This window comes from Symsagittifera roscoffensis, unplaced genomic scaffold (assembly GCF_963678635.1).
Source record: "Symsagittifera roscoffensis unplaced genomic scaffold, txSymRosc1.1 SCAFFOLD_117, whole genome shotgun sequence".
Classification (NCBI taxonomy): domain Eukaryota; kingdom Metazoa; phylum Xenacoelomorpha; order Acoela; family Convolutidae; genus Symsagittifera; species Symsagittifera roscoffensis.
Genome location: NW_026970991.1, coordinates 1 through 23,201, shown reverse-complemented (window position 1 = coordinate 23,201; position 23,201 = coordinate 1). Strand labels below are relative to the sequence as shown.

Below are 23,201 nucleotides of genomic sequence, written 5' to 3'. Positions count from 1 at the left end.
CTGTTATCGCCGCTGATACATTTTTTCGCCTTGATTTTATCTTATTGGATTTGTTGGAACACAACCGGTTTATTGGGGGCTTTTCTTTTTCAGACTGCGATGAACCCCAATACTAGTGCCAACAACACGAATGACAGCTTCGAGCAGTTGTTAAACCAATATCTACCAGTCCATCAACATTGGTTTTCTTCGGATAGAGCTAGGCCGCGGTTTCGCGCGGGGGCTGTACGACCCAGAAGGTCGTCAACTGTTCAACGAGGAGTGGAGTTAAGGAGCCAATATGCCCGTATTCTCGCAAATTTCAGAACTAAAAGGGCCAGGAAAACCACGATAACACAACAGCAAAATCAGTCAGTTAATAGTTTAGAAATACTAAAGGCACCAGTGGTCGCGAAGGACCAGAAATCGATAACTGGCTTGGTGGGAATTCTGGATTCCGATGTTTTATCGGAACTCACGGACGAAGATGCCAGACTATGCCTCATGAAACGAGCAATAGTTAATCGGGACTACGAAGGATTTTGCCGTATCGATCCCTACATCAAATCCTTTTGGCATTGTGCAGCGGTGGTTGATGGCTGTGTTGTTGTAGATAATAGGATCGCGATACCCATGTGTTTACGAAAACCATTACTGTCTCGACTCCATCGGTCGCATGCGGGTCAGTTAGCCATGGTTGATGCGGCGCAATACATCTGGTGGCCTCGAATGCATCGCGATATCGTCCAACTTTGCAAAGACTGTCCCCAGTGTACAAAGTTTGGTAAGAATTTGAAAGCGAATGCTTCATTTAACTATTCCAAGCCTTTACCCCTTTTATCGGGTCCTAATGAAGAGCTGCAGCTCGATTATGCAGGCCCCCTACTTGATTCGTTTGGTAACAGTATTTATATCTTGGTCGTCGCAATCGACCAGTACTCAAAATATCCGTCGGCTATGATCACGCGTTCCACGGGTGGTCGGAAGATTATTAAATTTCTTAAGTCGTATATCCAACAACATAGTATCCCCAAATCTATCAAAACAGACCAGTACTCTGGTTTTAAGAACAAATTAGTGCAACAATTTTGTCTAGAAAAAAATATTGCTCAATATTTCTGTCCTGTGGGGGACCATCGTGGTTGCGGTTTAGTAGAAAGGTCGATCCAAACGATTAAACGTCGGTTGGGCGCCTCAAGGTTGAGTTCGGATTTTTCAAATGTCCAAGATACTCTTCGGAATATTATTGAAGACATCCGAGTTACAAAAAATTCTGTTACTGGGGTTTCACCGTTTGAACTTCATTTTGGCCGTCCCCCGAATACGGAGCTATCTCTTGCGGCTGAGCGCTTATCTTCGGGAGTTCATTTAGATAACCAACAATTGGAACGGGACTTACTAACACCTGAACAGCGTCGGGAGCAGTGTGACAGCCGACCTAGAATCAAAGTGGTAAGGAAAGGGCAGTCAAGCCCAACGGTGTCTCCACATTTTGGTGGAACTACTGATTCAGTCGCAGATACACCCCACTACCGCGCACTGGAGAGCTTGGCACATTCAGCCAATCAGTGGCTAACATTGAAAAGGTCACTATCACATCAGGAGGGAGTCAAAGCACTGAAGACCTTGACGGAAAGAAACCAAGTCCTCGCAGCCACTCTTCGATCAAATTTGTCGGCCGGTACCCTTAGATTCAGGAACCAAATGCAAATGGATCAGATTCGCCCGTCGGTGCCAAAACGTAATTTGGATTACTTAGTATTGAATGAGCCAAATAAAGTCGAAATATTTAGGAAATTTCTCAATAGGAAGTCCGACAGAGAACTTTTCAAACCTTTTAAGGGCACAATCGTGCGGGTTACTGGGTCTACATATATTTCCGATAAAGGAAAAGTGATTAGAAGAAATCATTTGGCGGTCCGTCTTAAGTCAACCAATCTAAGTTTTTCAGGAAAACAACTAACCCCGGTCAAGAAGGGGCAGAAACGCCCGATTGTGTCATCGTCACCATCATCATCTGAAGATAATAGGCCACTCAAACAGTCAAGTTCCCGCCAGTGTATCACAGCGAAAACAGTACACGTGCCCACTCATTCAAAATTCCCATCTTTGACAAGCTCTCATACTCCACCGCGTGGCCAAATGGTGCGACCAGGGTCGACTAGGCCAAGAGAAGTTGCAATCTCTGAGGCTCCAGGTGTGCGGAACATTCCTTTCCCACAACACTCTACCCCAGTGGTAGACTTAACGGCTTCCTCTTCTACGTCTGGCAATGAAGGTACGGAAGTTCCTATCAGCCTTACATCAAAGTCGCCAACGCCAGCAAAGATCCCAGTATGTACAGATCTTATTCCTATCTCCTCTGACGATGAATCGTCAATCCCGAAATCCCAAGAAGGAATTCAACCAACTCCGGCAGCATCGGGTCTTCTCTCCCAAGATGGTCCCGTCATCCTGACCGAACCAGATGGAAATGTTTCATCCTCATCAAATTTGTCGCGGGCCTCCTCACGACGGAAAAAGCAGACTACGTTTTATGGTAGTCCCATCCGACATTCCGTGAATGTCATTGATTCTCAGTCAGTATCTACACCTCCGTCAACACCTGCTTCGCCGGACAAGAAGGTCCGTTTTGTAGTGGCTACTCCAGATCGATCATATCATGCAGGGCCGTCTCGGGCAGTTCCTTCCGATAACTCAGAGATTTTGTATAGGAGATTCACTCGTTTCCCAACAAAAAGCCACTCCGACCATCCCTTGCGTCGGGCCGACAAATAAAATGAGGATACCTTCAGTCTAGATAAAACTTAAAACTTTCTCTAGCATATCTACAATGTCACATCAGTTAAACTTTTAAAACTCCCAGGGTTACCTGTTAGTTTAAGCATTGTTCTCGTATGTAAGAAGTATATTTAAATTTTCTTTGTTATTGTAAAGAAATTCGAACGTTGTTCGAATTTTCCCGAGAGGGGGAAATGTGGTACGGCGTATTTTAGAGATCATTATGTTATTACTATTGTGCTAGCTATCTGTGCTAAACTCGCCTTTGTCTATCAAGGTCGTGACCGACCTGCCAATCCGTTCTAGTTTAACACATGCCTTTTAACACATGTGTTCTCATTCATTCTTCTGCAACTTATGAAAGATTTGAGTTGTATTTATTTCATTGTCATGACATAATCTAAATACTAAACTATCTATATTATTTACATTACTATAAACATAAACAAGGAGAATAGATTCTTGTTTTACAACTGTCTTTTATCATTCCACAACACTAAATCTTTCAATGAGCAAACCTTGATTAATTTCAAAGTCTTTCTCTTTCTTTAAATAATTTTGCTTGGCGAGCTCAAAGCTGAAACAGGCTCAGCAGTTCTTTGACCTTTATGCGTTTGTCCAAACAATAAGCAACAATTGACTCCTCTTATTGGTATTTACCCCCTCTATGTTGGTCATGTTGCTTGAATTACTCGCTTTTGGGTGGGGAATTTCATTGAAAGCACGTTTTTTTTTGTTATCAGGTTATTCCAGATTGTTTTCTAATGATTTTGTCTCAATATCGTTTTGATTTTTGATCCAACCTTTGAAAAAAAGCATAGGAATGATTTTTACATTTTTTATTCAAAACATATTGTGATGTATTTTATAATAATTACTTTAGGAATGCGTTAAAATTGTAAATTCAAACGAACGTTTTCGCAATTTTTTTTGCATCTTAGGTTTCAAAAACCTAACTTATCTGTACAAAATGATCAGAGATCATAAAAAGTGTCAAACACGTCATTATTTCAAAATTTAAAAAATTTAACCAATCACAACTACACAATTCTTACTAAAATTACAATTTTATTAATTTAGTTACTAAGTTCTGAGTGTTTTCAACTTTTTTGTTTTTACAATTTCGTTTTGTCTCTAAGTTCATGCTAACATGTAAGTTATTTCAATATTTTCTGTTATAGCAAAAAATTTTCGATTCTGGAACTATACCCTTAGTGTCAGCACCCTACTTCTAAATTCGTCCGTCGCTCATGTTAATTGCCGGTCTCTCTTTCCTGATGAGCAGCGCGTCTAACGTAAGCAACTTAATGCTGCTGGAGGCCTGGTCGATTATCTTCCAATTAAACTGTTGCCACTCTCACTGCCACTACCACTGCCTCATATGCTGTCCCACTGAGGTATCCTCTTTTCGGTGTTCGTTATTCTTTGTAGTGAGATTTCAGACCGTCTGGCCAACATAGATGGATTTGCATCCACAGCATTCATGTCTTTACACCACTTGTGATTTCAGTTCAGAAGAAAAGAGGGTTTTAAAGAGGGCACACAAGTTCTCTTTTTCCTCGTCGATAATATTATCGCATTGGTTATATCGCGCATTTTTTCTGCTTATGTCTGACTGTGATTACCCCAATAATGACCTATCAAGATGGGTGGTGAATCGCTGCTATCATCACAAAGCCTTCTTTTCTCAGCCATCTTCTTTTTTTTTCTGCCCTCCCAGATGTTCTTTTCAAGGGCATGCGATGAAACACGCGACAACTAAGTTACCTGATGTTGGTTATTCAACCTTTGTTGACGGTTGATTTCCATCGCTTTCTCATTATCCTCTCATAATCGTCCCGTACTGCGGAAAACCTGGTGAACAGATCCTTCAATCACAATTTTCTTATACTGCAGGGGAGGCAGCTTCTAAAATTTAGCATGGTTTCTGTGTCTGTTTTTTTCTGCTATCATCCACAGTTGTTTTTCCTGTTCTTATCAATACTAACTTGTAGATCCAAAAATGCCAATTTCCCGTTTGCTTTTGGTGTCTCTATTGTGAACTGTGAATTTGGACTTAGTAAGATTGCTGCCTGTAGCACCTTTTCAAGGTCGCCCTGAGCTGTTCTCACTATAACGTCATGGTAACTGAGAAAAACTTAGCTTGCTGCTATGACCTATTATTCTACCTTATCGCGATGCATTTTCTATAGTACCAGACGATGTCACTTTATTTCGATACTCATCATCTGATGTATCACCGCATACCAATTTAAACAGCATTCACAATCCACACATTTGACATGTACCGGACCTTCTTTTTACTAAATTCCATTAAGATCTTTTTCGGGCATACACAATTCTGGAGTATCCCTCAATAGTGCAGTTCCGTATAGTTTCAGCCAAAGATTTGATAAAACAATGGCACGAGATGTCCCCACTGCCAAGTCACCTTTCTGAACGTACCTAGTTTCATTGCAATTGAAATAGATCTGAGTAAATGCCATGTTCAACAGTCTCTTCATGGTTTTCCTAGCAATTGATGCTGGTTCACCTTGCTCATACATTTCTCAGAGCTATGTCTATTGCTTCTTTGAGTGGGACGTTTGTATACAAATTTAATTTTTTTGTTTGGTATATCTAACCTTGATCTTGTAGCAGACACACTCTTTCGGAGTGAAACCGTACGCTCATTGTTTGTGTTTTATAGAACATTTTTAAGGCAGTTTCATCAATTCGTAATCTTTTATCTTAGTCAGTCTAGTTAGCGTCTTACTGGGTAATTTGTTTTAACATTTTAAAATGGTGGAGTCATCTAATGAATCTGGCATGAGGGAATTATCTCCATTCTGTCATAATCACACAATCGATCCCCCAACCCCTGGGAAGATTGGAATGACATGTTTCAATTGGCCTTGATAGCCTAAAAAAACACAGATATAGGCAACCATATTAATCCTTCGGATCGAAAAATGGCAAGTTCAGCTATATTCTAAGAGCCCCAGAATCAGAAAACCTCAGAAAATAGGACAAAGCAGGATTAATTTTTAAGAGTTTTGGGAATATTTGAAGTCAGCTTTCATCAGTAAGTTTTAAACACCACAAGCTATTGAATAGGGAAAAGAAAGACCGGGAAAGTCAAGAACAATTCTGGGGAGCACTTGTGGAAATGGCCAAAATTTGTGATATATCGAGCAGAGAAGAAGAGAGGATTCGAGATATAATCATCAACAACATGAGAAACTAGGGTATCCGGAGCAAACTGTTAAAGCAAACACTCGCACCACAGAACGCACTAAATTTGGCACTGTTAGACGAGAAAGGTATATCTAGCCATCTTAAAATGACCAACACATAAAGCCCTTCATATAAAAAGGAAAAACCCATCTATGAAATGTGGCGGCAAGTTTACGGAAGAACACCTCGCCGTATCTCAAGCTCAAATTACACATTGAACAGCTTTTAACTTCAAGGGCCATTTCACAAAAAAAATGTATTTTCAAAAGAAAAACGTGAACATCGTCGATAACTATAATTTTTTAATTAGTGATTTACAGTCTCCAATTCAAAAATCTGTACATAGCTCTGTAGATAATCAGAAGGAGTTTTGTGGCATAATCAACGCATCGACAGAAGCTGCACTAAGCGAAATGATGACCACAAACTTTTATGTGAACACGAGTTTTGACTACAACGGGAAAGAACTGAAGAAATTGTTGAACCTTGGCTTCAAAAAAGTGAACCTAGTACACATGTTTATACAAGTCAATTCAGCCAACCAAGTTAGTTTCCTAAAGAAGAACATAACCCACGAATTGGAACTAAGAGACTCGTACCTAAAAATACTACCGGTGGAACAAGCAACAAAGGCCTCTACTGCGGCTTTACAGACGACGCCATAAAAATAATTGGAAAGATAGCACTTTCAAAAACATTCAATGGATGAACTTACGAATATGCACCCTTTTTTATAACGGGCGTACATGAATGGTTATATTACGAAATGACAATCTTCCGAAGGTGGGCATAGAAGTTACAGAGAAGGCCTTTCCATATCGGAAATTGGATTCGTCATCAAGAAAGAGTAAGTCAAAGTTACTGGAAAATAATGTACACACTGTTAACAAAGATGAAAATATTATCGCGCAACATTTCAAGAACTTATTCGAAAGGATCACAAAAACAGAAAACCAATCAAAAATTACACATTTCGATAGTCCCCAAAGACCAAAACAACTAAAGGAGAGAAGAGTCCCTTTACACTTACTTTCCGCACAGCCAGCTTACCATAGATAGTAAGACTAGTCAATAATGTAAATTTAGCATAATTGGGGGAGATATTACATATAGAATTTTAAGCGGTTTTTTTGGACTTGGTGATATGCCGAACGGATTTCAGCGAGTCAGTGATTCAACTGTCGGCTCAATTCCTTTTAAAACATGTGATGTAGACGACAACTGAGTTGGATGCAAAAGATTTCTTAAAGCTATCAAACCTTAGCTATCAAAAGCTTCGCAATTACCAGAAAACCTAAAGAGTTGAGCTCATTTCTCCACAAACCAATTTATCAAGTTTGTACCAAACCTAGTCATCCTTTGAAAATTTTTACTCCCTTTCAGAGCAAAAAACTGATCTTAAGTTGAAACAATAACATTCGATAGTATTTGAAAATATCAAAAGTGAAAATGAGCAACTAACAGAAAACACACATTTTAATGTAAGGTGCAAATCCAGAGTGAAGACAGATTCCTCCCACAGTGCACTAGGTGCTTCCTTAGAACAACTCCATGAAAAGTCTTCGGAGTAGTATAGGCAGTGGAGCTTTATAAAAATTATTTATGCGGATCGGACTTCGTTGTTAATACCAATCATAAAGATCTTTTATCAGCATTATCAAGTAATCGAGGGAATAAAACATGGCTTAGCAGGGTGGATAGACTATTTCCATTTATTTTAACAGTTAAAAATCTGGCGGGAAAAGATGTGGGTTTTACCGATCCCTTCTCAAGCTTTCTAATCGGAAAACCAACCCCGAACTCTCATTTCAAAATTGATGTTGTAGTAGCATCTGAAAGGAAGATAAAAAATTTAATTTAAAATCCGTCCGATCTAACAAACTGATTGGCCACAAATCGGAACTTTCCAATGATTTAATTTTCCGTCATAAACTATTGCTCATTAATTTTGCCTAGAAACTTTGTGATTTGAACCATACCGCTCAGAATTTGGTTCTTCAAAAGATAAACAAGAATTTATCAAAATTGTTTTTTCAGATTACTTCTTTTTTTTCCTGTTACCAATTAATTCTATAACTTTAAAAATTCCAATGAATTGAATATACTAAAGAGTATAAGTTTAGATAGCCAAAATGTATTTAATCCTAATCCCACAGGCGTACATGTTTCCTTCAGAGTAGAAAAACACGAACCAAAACACATAATCATGGACCGTAAATACAGAGAAGCTCTGAAATTATACAAAAAACCTTTGGAAATTCATTCCTGATTCAATGCTTTGATTCTCGCCCTTTTCACAGAAGAAGACATCTTACTGAAGCCTTTGGTTAGAGCCTTGGAGGAGAGAAGGGATCTGCACACTAATAATTTAGGATTTTATTTCCATCAATACTACAAAAACTTTTATACTTCCAACGGATTGCTATACATGGATAGTAATTTGGTAGTAATATTCACTAACAGAGGCGCCCAATGAAATTACTCCACGAGACACACCCTGGAGGAGAAAAAGGATCTACAGACGATTAAATTTGGAAACTATTTTAATCGATACCTCAAAAAGTTTCATACTTCCAACGGATTGCTATACATGGATAATAATTGGTACTACCATTCAATGTAAGAGGTTATGAATGGTAGTACCAATTATTATCCATGTATAGCAATCCGTTATGAAATTACTCCACACACACACACCCTGGACAATTTGGGAGGAACTATTTGGCGGAAAAAGTGTGGTGGCTTCACATTAAGAGACTTATCTGTTACCAAGAGAAAAAATGTTCGAACTGCATCAAAGCAGGTAAAAAATTAAAACCTTTAAACCGTGCTCGGAAATGAAATCTTCGCCGATTTTATCAGGAGTGAACGAGGAAATTGCCGTCCGCTGGATTATAACCTGGACTACCACAAAATCATTTCACTTTGTAACGACAGATTTTCTAAATTCCCTTCAGCTAAAATTACCTCCTCTACTTGAGCATAACCCATAAATCATTTTCTCCAAGATTAATTTTAGTTATATGGCATTCCAAAAAAAATCAGAGTTGACCACGCCACACGATTTACTAGCCAAGAATTCAAAACATTATGGGACTCAAATAACATAAACAAAATGTTTTGCACAGTTGGCGATCATAGATCCAATGGACTATTCGAAAAAAAAGGCCACACAGTAAAAACATAGTGAATAACATTTTCATCAGAAATTCCAAAACCATCTCTACTTGAATCCTTCTCTAAATTTATTTCGAACCTAAGAAGCACAATTCAATCAACAATTCACTGCACCCTTTTCAAGAGACACTCCTGCAGAATCTCGAATACTTTGTGGAAAACACTAATTGATAAAGTTCCAAAACAATGTTTACATCAAAGAGAGTCAATACTGTCAGATGCTTGAATGACGGTTGGGGGGCGGAGCACAGATTTGAAGACTGATATCTCGATTCACTGATAAAGAAAAGAACAAGATCCGTCGGAAAAAGGCTACGAATTGGACCCAAAAACGGAAAATCATACTACCGCGAAATTGAGAAGAAATTATCAGTTCATCTGAATCTACAGTCAAACTAGCAAATGGTAAAATCTTGAGAAAATCTGACATCGCCTGGCAAAAACCAACGGACAGAAGTTCGGCACATTTGAAGGAAATATTAAATTACCTTGTTTTAACAATAATTTTCCAGCAGGCGCTCATTCATTCCAAAGGAGGACACCTGGACCAGAAAATCAGGCAGAAGTAGCATTGATACCCTCAACACTCTTTACGAGAAAGACCCAAAGATCAACCCAGACAAAGAAGAAAGAATGCCCGAAGCAGAAATCGAGTACAAAACCAAAACGGCAGACCAAGAACTCATCTACAGGTTATTTAGGGGAAGATGAATCCTTCATTTGATTTTTTCTGCTTTCGGATTTGAGTCATTGGGAGTAGAAAATTGGAGGTTTTCCGCATAGAATTTTTCATTATAAACATGGAACATATTAGACAGCAAGGAGAGGGAAGCAATCTAATGGATGGAAATTCAAACCCCAATATTGATTGATTTATTAAACTTAGATGAAGAAGAAAGAGTACTCCCCATTGCCCCATCCCAAAAATACTGGCCCCATCGACTCCAGCAAACCTTCAGAGCTCGTCCGGATCAGCCCTGAAGATGGAACTTACCGATAAGATTCAATGGAATGACTCAAGATTATGCACCGTATTTATAACGGAAGAACATGAACTGAATATATTGGGTATCGGATTCGTCATCAAGAAAGAGTACGTCAAACTTACCGGTGAACAGCGTAGACAAAACTGACCAGAATGAAAATATTATCGCGCAAAAATTCAAATACTTATTCGAAAGGATCGGAAAAAAAAACAAAAAACACAATTCCATATCCCCCTAAGACCGATACAACTAAAGGGGAGAAGAGTCATTTCACACTTACTTCCGGCAGTTAAATTGGAATTACCAAGAATGGTATCCTAACGACACAATAAAAATATGAAACCTGCGATGAAAACCTTTTCATAAGTCCTATCGTGATAACCTGAAAAAACAAGTCCATTAAATTGGCTTTCGATTCAAAACTCATAAACAGGGGAAAATATTTGAAAACAAATATCAGATGTTGATAATGCACCAATTAGTGGAAAATATAGCCGCTAAAAATTGCTGAAGTTTCCGAGGGAGACGTTTGTTTCATTAACCTAGATCTAAAAAATGCATACAGCCAGCTTACCATAGATAGTAAGACTAGTCAATAATGTAATTTTAGCATAATTTGGGGAGATATTACATATAGAATTTTAAGCGGTTTTTATGGACTTGGTGATATACCGAACGAATTTCAGCGAGTCAGGGATTCAACTGTCGGCTCAATTCCTTTAAAACATGTTATATAGACGACAACTGAGTTGGATGCAAAGGATCTCTTAATGAACATAAAAAAAAAATCAACCGGGTTTTATTCACTCTGGACAGTCACAACTTTGCGATTAAATTGTCCAAATGTCAAATAGCTAGAAAAGAAGCCGAATGCCTAGATTTTAAAATTACTGACATGGAAACTTCTGCATTAGAATACAAAACCTTAGCTATCAAAAGCTCACTAAATCCCAGAAGTCTTAAAGAATTGAGGTCAGTTCTCTATAAACCATTTTATCTAGTTTGTTCCAAACCTAGCCATCCTTGGAAGTCCTTTACGCCCTCTTCAGAACAAAATCGATATCAAGTTGGGACAATAACATTCGATAGCAATTGAAAATATCAAAAGTGAAATTGTGAACCTAACCAAAAACACACATTTTGATGTATGGTGCATACCAAGAGTGAAGAAAACAAATGCCTCACACAGTGGACTAGGTGCCTTAGAAGAAATTAAGGGAGTGCTTGAAAAAAGTCGCATTCGCCAGTAGACTTTTAAATACCCATGAAAAGAAATAATCAACAAACGAACTAGAACACTTAGGAGTAGTATGGGAGGTCGAGCCGCATACAATTTATATATACGGATCGGATTTTGAAGTTATTACTCATCATAAAGCTCTTTTATCAGCGTTATCAGTTAATCCAGGGAAAAACATACCATAGGAGATTAACACATTGGGTAGATAAACTACCACCATTTATTTTTACGGTGGAAAATCTGGCGGGAAAAGATGTCGGTTTCACCGATCCCATCTCAAGCTTTCTAATGGGAAAACCAACCCCGAACTCTCATTTCAAAATTGCTTTTGTAGTAGCATCTAAAAGGAAGATAAAAAAATTAATTTAAAATCCGTCCGATATAACTACTCATCCAGTAAACAGTAACAAACTGGTTGGCCACAAATCGGAACTTTCCAATGATTTAATTTTCCGTCATAAACTATCGCTCGTTAATTTTGCCTAGAAATTTTGTGATTTAAACCATCCCGCTCAGAATTTGGTTCTTCAAAAGATAAACAAGAATTTATCAAAATAGTTTTTTCAGATTACTTCTTTTTTTTTTCCTGTTACCAATTAATTCGATAACTTTAAAAACTCCAATGAATTGAATATACTAAAGAGTATAAGTTCAGATAGCCAAAATGTGTTTAATCCTAATCCCACAGGCGTACATGTTTCCTTCAGAGTAGAAAAACGCAAACCAAAACACATAATCATGGACCGTAAATACAGAGAAGCTCTGAAATTATACAAAAAACCTTTGGAAATTCATTCCTGATTCAATGCTTTGATTCTCGCCCTTTTCACAGAAGAAGACATCTTACTGAAGCCTTTGGTAAGAGCCCTGGAGGAGAGAAGGGATCTGCACACTAATAATTTAGGATTTTATTTCCATCAATACTACAAAAACTTTTATACTTCCAACGGATTGCTATACATGGATAGTAATTTGGTAGTAATATTCGCTAATGGAGGCGCCCAATGAAATTACTCCACGAGACACACCCTGGAGGAGAAAAGGGATCTACAAACGATTAAATTTGGAAACTATTTTAATCAATACCTCAAAAAATTTCATACTTCCAACGGATTGCTCTACATGGATAATAATTGGTACTACCATTCAATGTAAGAGGTTATGAATGGTAGTACCAATTATTATCCATGTATAGCAATCCGTTATGAAATTACTCCACACACACACCCTGGACAATTTGGGAGGAAGTATTTGGCGGAAAACGTGTGGTGGCATCACATTAAGAGACTTATCTGGTACCAAGAGAAAAAATGTTCGAACTGCATCAAAGCAGGTAAAAAATTAAAAACTTTAAACCGTGCTCGAAAGTGAAATCTTCGCCGATTTTATCAGAAGTGAACGAGGAAATTGCCGTCCGCTGGATTATAACTGGGACTACCACAAAATCATTTCACTTTGTAGCGACAGATGTGCTAAATTCCCTTCAGCTAAAATTACCTCCTCTACTTTAGCATAACCCATAAATCATTTTCTCCAAGATTAATTTTAGTTACATGGCATTCCAAAAAAATCAGAGTTGACCACGCCACACGATTTACTAGCCAAGAATTCAAAACATTATGGGACTCAAATAACATAAAAAAAATGTTTTGCACAGTTGGCGATCATAGATCCAATGGACTAATCGAAAAGTAAGTCCACACAGTAAAAACATAGCGAATAACATTTTCATCAGAAAGTCCAAAACCATCTCTAACTGAATCCTTCTCTAAATTTATTTCGAACCTAAGAAGCACAATTCAATCAACATTTCACGGCACCCTTTTCGAGAGGCACTCCTGCAGAAACTCGAATACTTTGTGGAAAACACTAGTTGATAAAGTTCCAAAACAATGTTTACATCAAAGAGAGTCAATATTGTCAGATGCTCGAATGACGGTTGGGGGCGGAGCACAGATTTGAAGACCGATATCTCGATTCACTGTTAGAGAAAAGAACAATGATCCGTCGGAAAAAGGCTACGAATTGGACCCCATTACCTCCCAAACAAAGAAATTATTGCCGAAAACCCAAAGATATGATTTGACAGTCCGGCAATTAAATGTAAGCTTCTAAAAAATGTTTCTGAACAAAAAAACGGAAAATCATACTACCGCGAAATTGCGAAGAAATTATCAGTTCATCTGAATCAACACTCAAACTAGCAAATGGTAAAATCTTGAGAAAATCTGACATCGCCTGGCAAAAACCAACGGACAGAAGGTCGGCACATTTGAAGGAAACATTAAGTTACCTTGTTTTAACAGTTACCTTGTTTTAATTTTCCAGCAGGCGCTCACTCATTCCGAAGGACCAGAAAATCAGGCAGAAGTAGCAATGATACCCTCAACACTCTTTACGAGAAAGACCCAAAGATCAACCCAGACAAAGAAGAAAGAGTGCCCGAAGCAGAAATCGAGTACAAAACCAAAACGGTAGACCAAGAATTCACCTACAGGTTACTTAGGGGAAGATGAATCCTTCTTCTGAATGTTCCCGCTTTCGGATTTGAGTGATTGGGAGTAGAAAATTGGAGGACTTCCGCATAGAATTTTTCATTATAAACATGGAACATATTAGACAGCAAGAAGAGGGAAGCAATTTAATGGATGGAAATTCAAACCCTAATTTTGATTGATTTGTTAAACTTAGATGAAGAAGAAAGAGTATTCCCCATTGCCCCATCCCAAAAATACCGGCCCCATTGACTCCAGCAAACCTTCAGAGCTCGTCCGGATCAGCCCTGAAGATGAAACTTACCGATAAGGTTCAATGGAATGACTCAAGATTATGCACCGTTTTTATAACGGAAGAACATGAACTGAATATATTGGGAATCGGATTCGTCATCAAGAAAGAGTACGTCAAACTTACGGGTGAACAGCGTAGACAAAATTGACCAAAATGAAAATTTTATCGCGCAAAAATTCAAATACTTATTCGAAAGGATCGGAAAAAAAAACCAAAAAACACACAATTCCATATCCCCCTAAGACCGATACAACTAAAGGGGAGAAGAGTCCCTTCACATTTACTTCCGGCAGTTAAATTAGAATTACCAAGAATGATATCCGAACGACACAAAAAAAATATGAAACCTGCGATGAAGACCTTTCCATAAGTCCTGAAAAAAAACCATTAAATTGGCTTTCGATTCAAAACTCATAAACAGGGGAAATTATTTGAAAACAAATATCAGATGTTGATAATTCACCAATTAGTGGAAAATATAGCCGCTAAAAATTGCTGAAGTTTCCGAAGAAGACGTTTGTTTCAATAACCTAGATCTAAAAAATGCATACAGCCAGCTTACCATAGATAGTAAGACTAGTCAATAATGTAAATTTAGCATAATTGGGGGAGATATTACATATAGAGTTTTCAGCGGTTTTCATGGACTTGGTGATATGCCGAACGGATTTCAGCGAGTCAGGGATTCAACTGTGGGCTCAATTCCTTTTAAAACATGCTATATAGACGACAACTGAGTTGGATGCAAAGGATCTCTTAAAGAACAAAAAAAAATCAACATGGTTTTATTCACTCTGGACAGTCACAACTTTGCGATTAAATTGTCCAAATGTCAAATAGCTAGAAAAGAAGCCAAATGCCTAGATTTTAAAATTACTAACTTGGAAACTTCTTCATTAGAATATAAAACCTAGCTATCAAAAGCTCACCAAATCCCAGAAGTTTTACAGAATTGAGGTCAGTTCTCTATAAATCATTTTATCAAGTTTGTTCCAAACCTAGCCATCCTTGGAAGTCCTTTACGCCCTCTTCAGAACAAAATCGATATCAAGTTGAGACAATAACATTCGATAGCAATTGAAAATATCAAAAGTGAAATTGTGAACCTAATCAAAAACACACATTTTGATGTATGGTGCATACCAAGAGTGAAAACAAATGCCTCACACAGTGGACTAGGTGCCTTAGAAAAAATTAATGGAGTGCTTGAAAAAAGTCGCATTCGCCAGTAGATTTTTAAATACCCATGAAAAGAAATAATCAACAAACGAACTAGAACACTTAGGAGTAGTTGGGGAGGTCGAGCCGCATAAAATTTATATATACGGATCGGATTTTGAAGTTATTACTCATCATAAAGCTCTTTTATCAGCGTTATCAGTTAATCGAGGGAAAAACATACCATAGGAGATTAACACATTGGGTAGAAAAACTACCACCATTTATTTTTACGGTGGAAAATCTGGCGGGAAAAGATGTGGGTTTTACCAATCTTTTCTGAAGAATTACAATCGAAACCAACCCCGAACTTTAATTTTGACGACAAATTCATAATTGCATCTTTAAGGAAGATAAAAAAATTTTTCCAAATCCATCGGAAATGACTACTCATCCAGTAATTAGTAACAACTTGATTAGCACTCAGATTTTGGCTCTTCAAATTTCAAACACGGATTTATCAAAAATTGTTATTTCCAAATTACTTATTTTTAATCCTGTTATCAACTAATTCTAAAATTTATAAAACTCCATTGGTTATAAACTTTGTAAAAGGAATAAATGTAGATAGCCAATTTGTATTTAATCCTAATCCCTGATGTACATGTTTCCTTCAGAGTAGAAAAACCCAAACCGAAACAAATAACCTTGGGCCGTAAGTAGAGAGATTCTATAAAATTACCTGAAAAAATTTTGGATAAAAATTCCTTAATCAAGACTAAGAACATCCTACTGAAGCCTTTGATTAGAGCCTTGGAGGAGAAAAAAGATCTACAGACGACTAAATTTGGAAATTATTTTAATCAATACCTCAAAAAATTTCATACTTCCAACGGATTGCTATACATGGATAATATTTGATACTGCCATTCAATATAAGAGGTTCTGAATGGTAGTACCAATTATTATCCATGTATAGCAATCCGTTATGAAATTACTCCACACACACACCCTGGACAATTTGGGAGGAAGTACTTGGCGGAATACGTGGGGTGACCTCACCTTACTAGACTTATTTAGTACCATGATAAAAACTGTTCGAACTGCAAAAAAACCGAAAAAAATGAAACCTCTAAACCGTACACGAAAGTGAAATCTTTGCCTGCTTTATCCGAGGTGAATGAGAAAATTGACCTAGGTTTTGCCGGTCCGCTGGATTTTAACTGGAGCTCCGTCAAAAACATTTTAATTTGTAAAGACAGGTTTTTTAAATTCCATTCAAGTAAAATTACCTCGTCCACTTCAGCTAAACCCATACTTCAACTTCTCCAAGATCATTTTGATTTACAAGGCATTTCCAAAAACATCATAGTTGACCACACCACATGCTTTACTAGCCAAAAAGTCAAAACTTTTTGCGACTCACATAACATCAATATAAAATGTCAAAAAGCTGGCAATCATAGGTCCAATGGATTATTCGAAAAACTAACCCACTCAGTAAAAAAATGCTAACAATTACATCAAAAACTCCGGAACCATCTCAATACGAAGCCTTGTCTAAAATTATTTCGAACCTAAGAAGCACGATTCAATAAACAATCAACGGCACACTTTCGAGAAGCACTCCAGTAGAAAACCGAATACTTTGTGGAAAACATTAGATAATAAAGTTCCTAAAAAAGCTTTAGATCAACGAAATCCGATACTATCAGATGCTTTAGTGAAAGATTGGGATGCGGACGACAGAACTGAAGACAGATATCTGAATTCACTCATAGACAAGAAGAACAAGGATTCGTCGAAAAAAGGTTACGTTTTGGACCCCATTTCATCCCCAACAAAGAAGTCGCTACCCAAAATCTAGAGAATTATTTTGACAGGTCCCGCAAAGAAATGTAACTTTTTTCAAAGTCTCTGACCAAAAAAATCGAAATCAATACTACCGCGAAATTGGAACAAAATAATTAGTTCAGCCAAACCTACAGTCAAAATGGCAAATGGTAGAATCGTGAGAAAATCTGACATCGCCTGGTTATAACCAACGGACAGAAGTTCCGGACATTTAAAGGAAACTTTAATTTGCCTTTTTCAACAATAATTATCCACCAGACGCTCATTCACTCTAAAGGAGGAAACCTGGACCAAAAACTTAGGCCGAAGTAGCTTTGATACTCTCGTCTTCCTCAACAAGCACAACACCCTATACGAGAAAGACCCAAAGATCAACCGAGACAAAATAGAAAGAAGGCCCAAAGCAGAAATCGATGAAAACGGAAGACCAAGACCTCGCCTAAAGGTTATCTGAGTGAGGATGAATCCTTTTTCTTATTTTTTAGCTTTCGGAATTGAGCGATTGGGAGTGGACTATTGAAAGATTTCCTTGTAGAAACGTTGGTAGAGAACTTTTCATTAACAACATGGAACACACCGGACAGCAAGAAGGGAAACAATCTAAAGGATGAAAATTCAAACACTAATATTAAAGTGGAATTATTAGACTTAGGTGAAGAGGAAAGAGTATCACACCATGACACGAATCCCTGCCCCATGTCAATAATTACGGCACCATCGACTCCAGCAAACATTCATAGCACCTCCGGATCAGCCCATAAGAATGGACCAATTTCGAAACCAGAGATCTTTCCACCGCAGAAAACACAGACACAGGCCTTGACGACTTCAGTGGAACTGCCAAGGGACAGCGTTTCAGACTTCCCTGTGTACGAAACCGAAAGAGACAACCCATGTGCCTACTTTAATACTTCACGTCCACGTGGGAATATCGGTCCCCAAAACTTTTTGTTAAGATTCAAGGTTGTAATCGGTCTGCAAGAAATGGCTGTGACAGATTTCGTCCCATGACAGATCTCGTCCCATTTTATTTTCAACAGATTTCGTCCCATTTCAAAGCGTACCCAAATTTCGTCCAACAAAATTGAATATGGGATGATAGGATGTTGGATATGGGATGATCTCTTTATGGGACGAAATCTGTTAATTAAACAAATAGGACAGAATCTGTAGTAGGAGGAAATCTGTGCCAATCGCAAAAAATACAACGACAAACAAAAGCAAACAAACATAAGGGCTGTTTTTGATTGAATTGAGCCAATTGGCCATTAGTTGCGGTTTGCAGTTAGTTCTCTGTGATCATGATGGTCTTGTGACCATGATTGCGGCCATGATGGTCTTCAATGGCTCTGTTGGATCCTCCGATTATTGCAAACCCGTACGGATGAGAAGAAAAAAAATTGTGTGAAATTGTACAAAAAAATCATTTTGCAATAATTTACAGACAATTCAGAAGATTGGTTTGCCAAAAATCTTCAGTTTTTAAAAATTCCCGCGGCAAATAAAACAAGTAGAAAAAAGTTTCTAAAGTTAATAGTTTTTGAGATCGACTTTTTCAGCTTTTAAAAGTGAAGGTAATTTTTGAATTGGGTTTGAATTGATTTAAGTAGATCTAAAATATATCCATTCTAAAGCATTCAAGAAACAAGAATGGCAAATTTTTAGTTCAGAATCCATTTAAGTTGATTTCCTTAGCTTTAAAATTAGACCATATCCTATGAATGTGAATTCGAATTGTAAATATTGTTTTATGTCAAAAGTTTTTCTGTTGTTCAGATCGTTGTTAAATCATACCAGCCTATGATACCAACATATGATTGCAACTAACTCAAAGCAAGCAATTGAATTTATCTCAGTACAGATGAGGAAACTTATTGAGTTAATCAAAACTTTGTTGCCAGTCCTAATCGGTTTATTTGACTGATAAAAAGTCAGATTTTGTCATACGAGAACCAAACAAAAATTTCAAAAGCTGACATCTACTCACACAAAACTTAATTTCAAAAAATGTTTGAAAATTTACAATCTGAGTAAATTTTTATGAAACTGTATTAAGGAAGATTTTTCTGTACAAAACTAGATCGATATATCTCCGTACTGACAAAATAGGTTTTCAAATGATTTTTGGAGAGAAAACGAAAACGACTTTAAAATATTGATATCAGATGATTCTAAATCAATTAAGCTGGCTACCAAAAAGAAGCTACAGAAATCAAGTTGACTCCAATGAACTTATATTCAATGTCTTGCTACAGTTACAAATTGAATTTTCGAACACTTTTTCGATGTACACGATAAATCGATTCAAATAGGTTTTCACTCAATTTTCATACAATTATGCAAATTAGATTAAACATTTTTTTTATTCAACAGTTTCACTCAAAATTTATTATATCATTAAAGTTATTTTTACTCGTTTTAAGTTAATATTGAAAATGACCAGAAAACTTTTTCACAGGAATTGAATTGGATTTAAGAAAAACGTTGATTTAATTTCCATATACTGCGTGATTTTTTTTGTAAAAGCCCAAATTTTTGCTGTTTGTTATCTCGGAAACCCTAAGATATTAGAATCCTATATAGGTACCATATAGTTTTTTGGTTTGCGGCAAACATTTTTCCTGAAGTGACTATAGTTCACAGACGCAATTGTGGCAGTGATTCTACTTGAGCGCAAAATTTTGCACACTTTTACAAAGAAAGCCATAAATGGTAATAACTAGTTTGGTTTTTGGCAACGGTTTTTTAAAAAATAATAACTATCATGTTTTTTATAAATCTAAAAATTTATAAACAAAATTCCGAAACTTTTTCGAATTTCCTTTGATTCGTTTTTTAAAGCGCTAAATCAATTTTCGATTAAATTTTTTATTTGATTTAAACTAAATTTTGTAACTTTATTGCAAGAACTAAATAATATAGGCCTCCCGCACCGAATGCCCATGGATCATAATAAAGTATATTGACATAATATGGTCATATCCATAAAGTTACAAAACAATCAATTATAACCCACTAAAAATGGATTGTAACCCTAATATTTTTCATGGCAATCTAACCCATTAAAAATGATTATAATCAATTAAAAATGAATTATAATCTCAAAATTTTCATGCCAAAATAATCCATTATAATCGAATATAATTGATTATAACGAATTTTTTTGTGCAGTTAATCATGAATTTGACAACTTTTTTCGAAATTGTTTCATTTCCTATATAGTGCAGTTGCTACCCTTCACATTTTATAAAATGTTACATTTCGCCACTTTCCATTATGGTTGAACATCGTTGAACATTAGTTTTTGGTACGCTTTGTCGGAGGGGGATTATGATTGACACCGTGATACCACCCTCCTAATTTATCCCCCCAGTTTATCCCCCCCCCCCCAGGTTACACCCCCCCCCCCTAGTTAACCTCAAACTTTCTCCCCCCGCTTACACCCCATCCCCAATTTACACCTCAGTTCAACCCAACCGCCCCCCATTCTTTACCCAATCCACCCCCCCCCCCTCCCCCAAGTTCACCCCCAACCGACCCCCCATTCTATCCCCAACCTCCCCCCCGTTTACCCCAACCCCTCCCCCAGTTTCCCACAGCCCCCGTTTACCCCGCACCACAACAGTTTACCCCCTCTTTTTAGATGGGGAGGAGCAAAAAAAAGTTGAGGGCGTGACGTTGAGACATAGAATTTAGTAGAAGAATTTCGTAGAAAAATTTTGCAAAACGAATCAAATTTGGTTCTAAAAATATAATGGATTGTTATCAAATATAAAGGATTATAATGCTAGTTTATTTCAAAAAAAATCAATTATATTGGATTATTTTGGCAAAAGTAATCAATTTCTTACCAAAAATAATAGATTATAATCGATTATAATGGATAATATTGGTTTTTTGTTCAAGAAATTGAATATAATGACAATATAATGGACTTTGTGTTCTGAATTTTACATCTTCAATGGAATTTAATGGATTATTTTTTCTCAAGAATCCATTATAATTGATTATGATGGAATCCCGACACAAAAACTATCCAATATAATGCATTAAAAAAAATTAAGTTAAGACCACGAAGTTGATTATACTGCCATTATAATCGATTATTTTCAAAAAAAAAATAATGTTTTATAATCCATTAAAGTCGATTATGATTTTCAGAACTGAATTCGATTTTTTTTGCAGAAATTTTGTAAATTTTGCGGGAAAATTGCAAAATCTATGCAACGTCTTTTACTGAATGCCATGTCTCAACGTCACCCCCTCAAGTGTTTTCAATCTCCTACAAACTAAGATGGGGCGTAGACGGGGGTGTTAATTATTAAATCCCATACCCCAAAGTCTACCAATACGAAATCCTCCAATGTTCAACCACAAACATGGTCGTGGTAAACTGGCAGGAAGGGGTGGTAAACGTGTAGTTGGGGTAAAGTAAAATGGAATGGGGGCGTAAAGTAAACTGGGGGGAGGGGGCAAAGTAAACTGGAGGGGGGGGGGGGGGGAACTGAGGAGGGTTCAAATAATTCGCCCACCGGTTAACACCATTCAATGCTAACCTCCCCTCCTCCTGCGAATTGAATTGTTAAACTGAGATGAATTGAAAAAGTAGAGACAAAATGTAAATACAAATTTTATTGTGAAAAGTAACATTTTATGAAACTTAACACGTAGCAACTGCACTAAACAGGAAATGAGTTAACTTTAGAAAAACTTGTAAGCTTCTTGAAGCGGTTGGGCAATCGGTGTGGGCTATTACAAAACTGCTCGGCATTGAAATTAGACAACAAATCAAAACAAAAGTCTTACCGGCTTTTCTCGTCACCAGAAAAATATTTTGGAATATTTTTGATGTCGTTCGAATCACGACTGAAAGGGATTTCAAATGATATATCACTCAACCCTTTCCGATGATTTTTTGTGGTGCATGAATTTGAGTGGAAAAAAAACACTTAAACACCCGAATACAAAATTTCTCCTCATTTTCAATTGTCGGAACAATAACCAAAAGAAAATTTGATGAAAGAATTTGTCCCCACTTTGACCCAAGAAAACTTGAATTTACTAAGACAGCTTACCGCAGAAAGTAAATTGTACAGACTTTTGGCTGCTTGAGAGTATATCATGTGTTCGCCGTTGTGATTTTCAAATAAATAATAAAATTGTTATTTTTTTATTTGGCATCTTTTTGATGATATTTGTGTTTTGATTATGCAAAAGAGCAAGTGGTAGCCCAAGTTTCTTAATGGTTGTATAAAGTGGCACAAACTTTTTCGGTTAGAAGACGTTGTGTTATTGAAACCACAACGTATCTCTCGTGAGAGCCTAGATCCAGGATAGCCTGGAAAAATTATATGTTATAGGCTTTTAGCTTACCTTTGGTAGTACACAGTGTCAACAGGCGAGGTCACATCCGGGAGGTCAAAGTTCACACTCAGACTGGTCTTCACTCCAGCAACTCCAATGAGAAGAATGATGAGCAGAGTCACACATGAGGACACTATTGCATATTGCTCCAGTTTTGTCGCAAGAGGGCGAAGTAAGTCATGTTGCTTCCGAAGAAAGCTCTGGTATTTCTCGCGAAACATTACCCCTAAACGAAACTCTATGTAAATTAATAAAATCAAAATCAATGTGTAATTCTGTCTTTTTTGCGGAACTGTATGCTGTCATAACTGATTTTTTTTCGCTTATCGTTCAAAGTTTTCTCTACTTTAGTTGCAGTTGAAAAAATATGTATTTCAAATGCATCTGGACAAATTCTATTCATGGGTTGGCAAAAAATTCTCAAGAAAAACTACGTACCCGTTAAGCTACTCCAAATTTAACTGAAACGGGAATAAAAGCAATTTTTCTGTATAGCTGAAATCTTCTTGATGTTTAATGAAAAATAACCACCTAAAACTAAAAGTGAGTTCTCACTCTCTGATATTCTAATCTAGCCGAGTCTCAAACGTGGGATTTTGGTGTCAAATGAACTTTGATATCTTTAGAAGTTTTGTGCAGTTCAATGTTGACATTTT

General features: G+C 37.0%; 1 protein-coding gene across 1 annotated transcript in view; it reads right to left on the bottom strand.

Moving 5' to 3' along the window:
- The window catches only part of LOC134856103 (uncharacterized), a 74,853-nt gene extending 51,685 nt beyond the window's left edge, over positions 1-23,168 (bottom strand). Inside the window, exons 1-2 of the mRNA XM_063872467.1 lie at positions 22,984-23,168; positions 22,555-22,771 (exon numbers count right to left, since the gene is read on the bottom strand). Coding sequence (XP_063728537.1) covers positions 22,555-22,766 — 212 coding nt within the window. The 5' untranslated portion in view covers positions 22,767-22,771; positions 22,984-23,168. The remainder of the gene's footprint in view (positions 1-22,554; positions 22,772-22,983) is intronic.
- Positions 23,169-23,201: the final 33 nt, after the last annotated feature.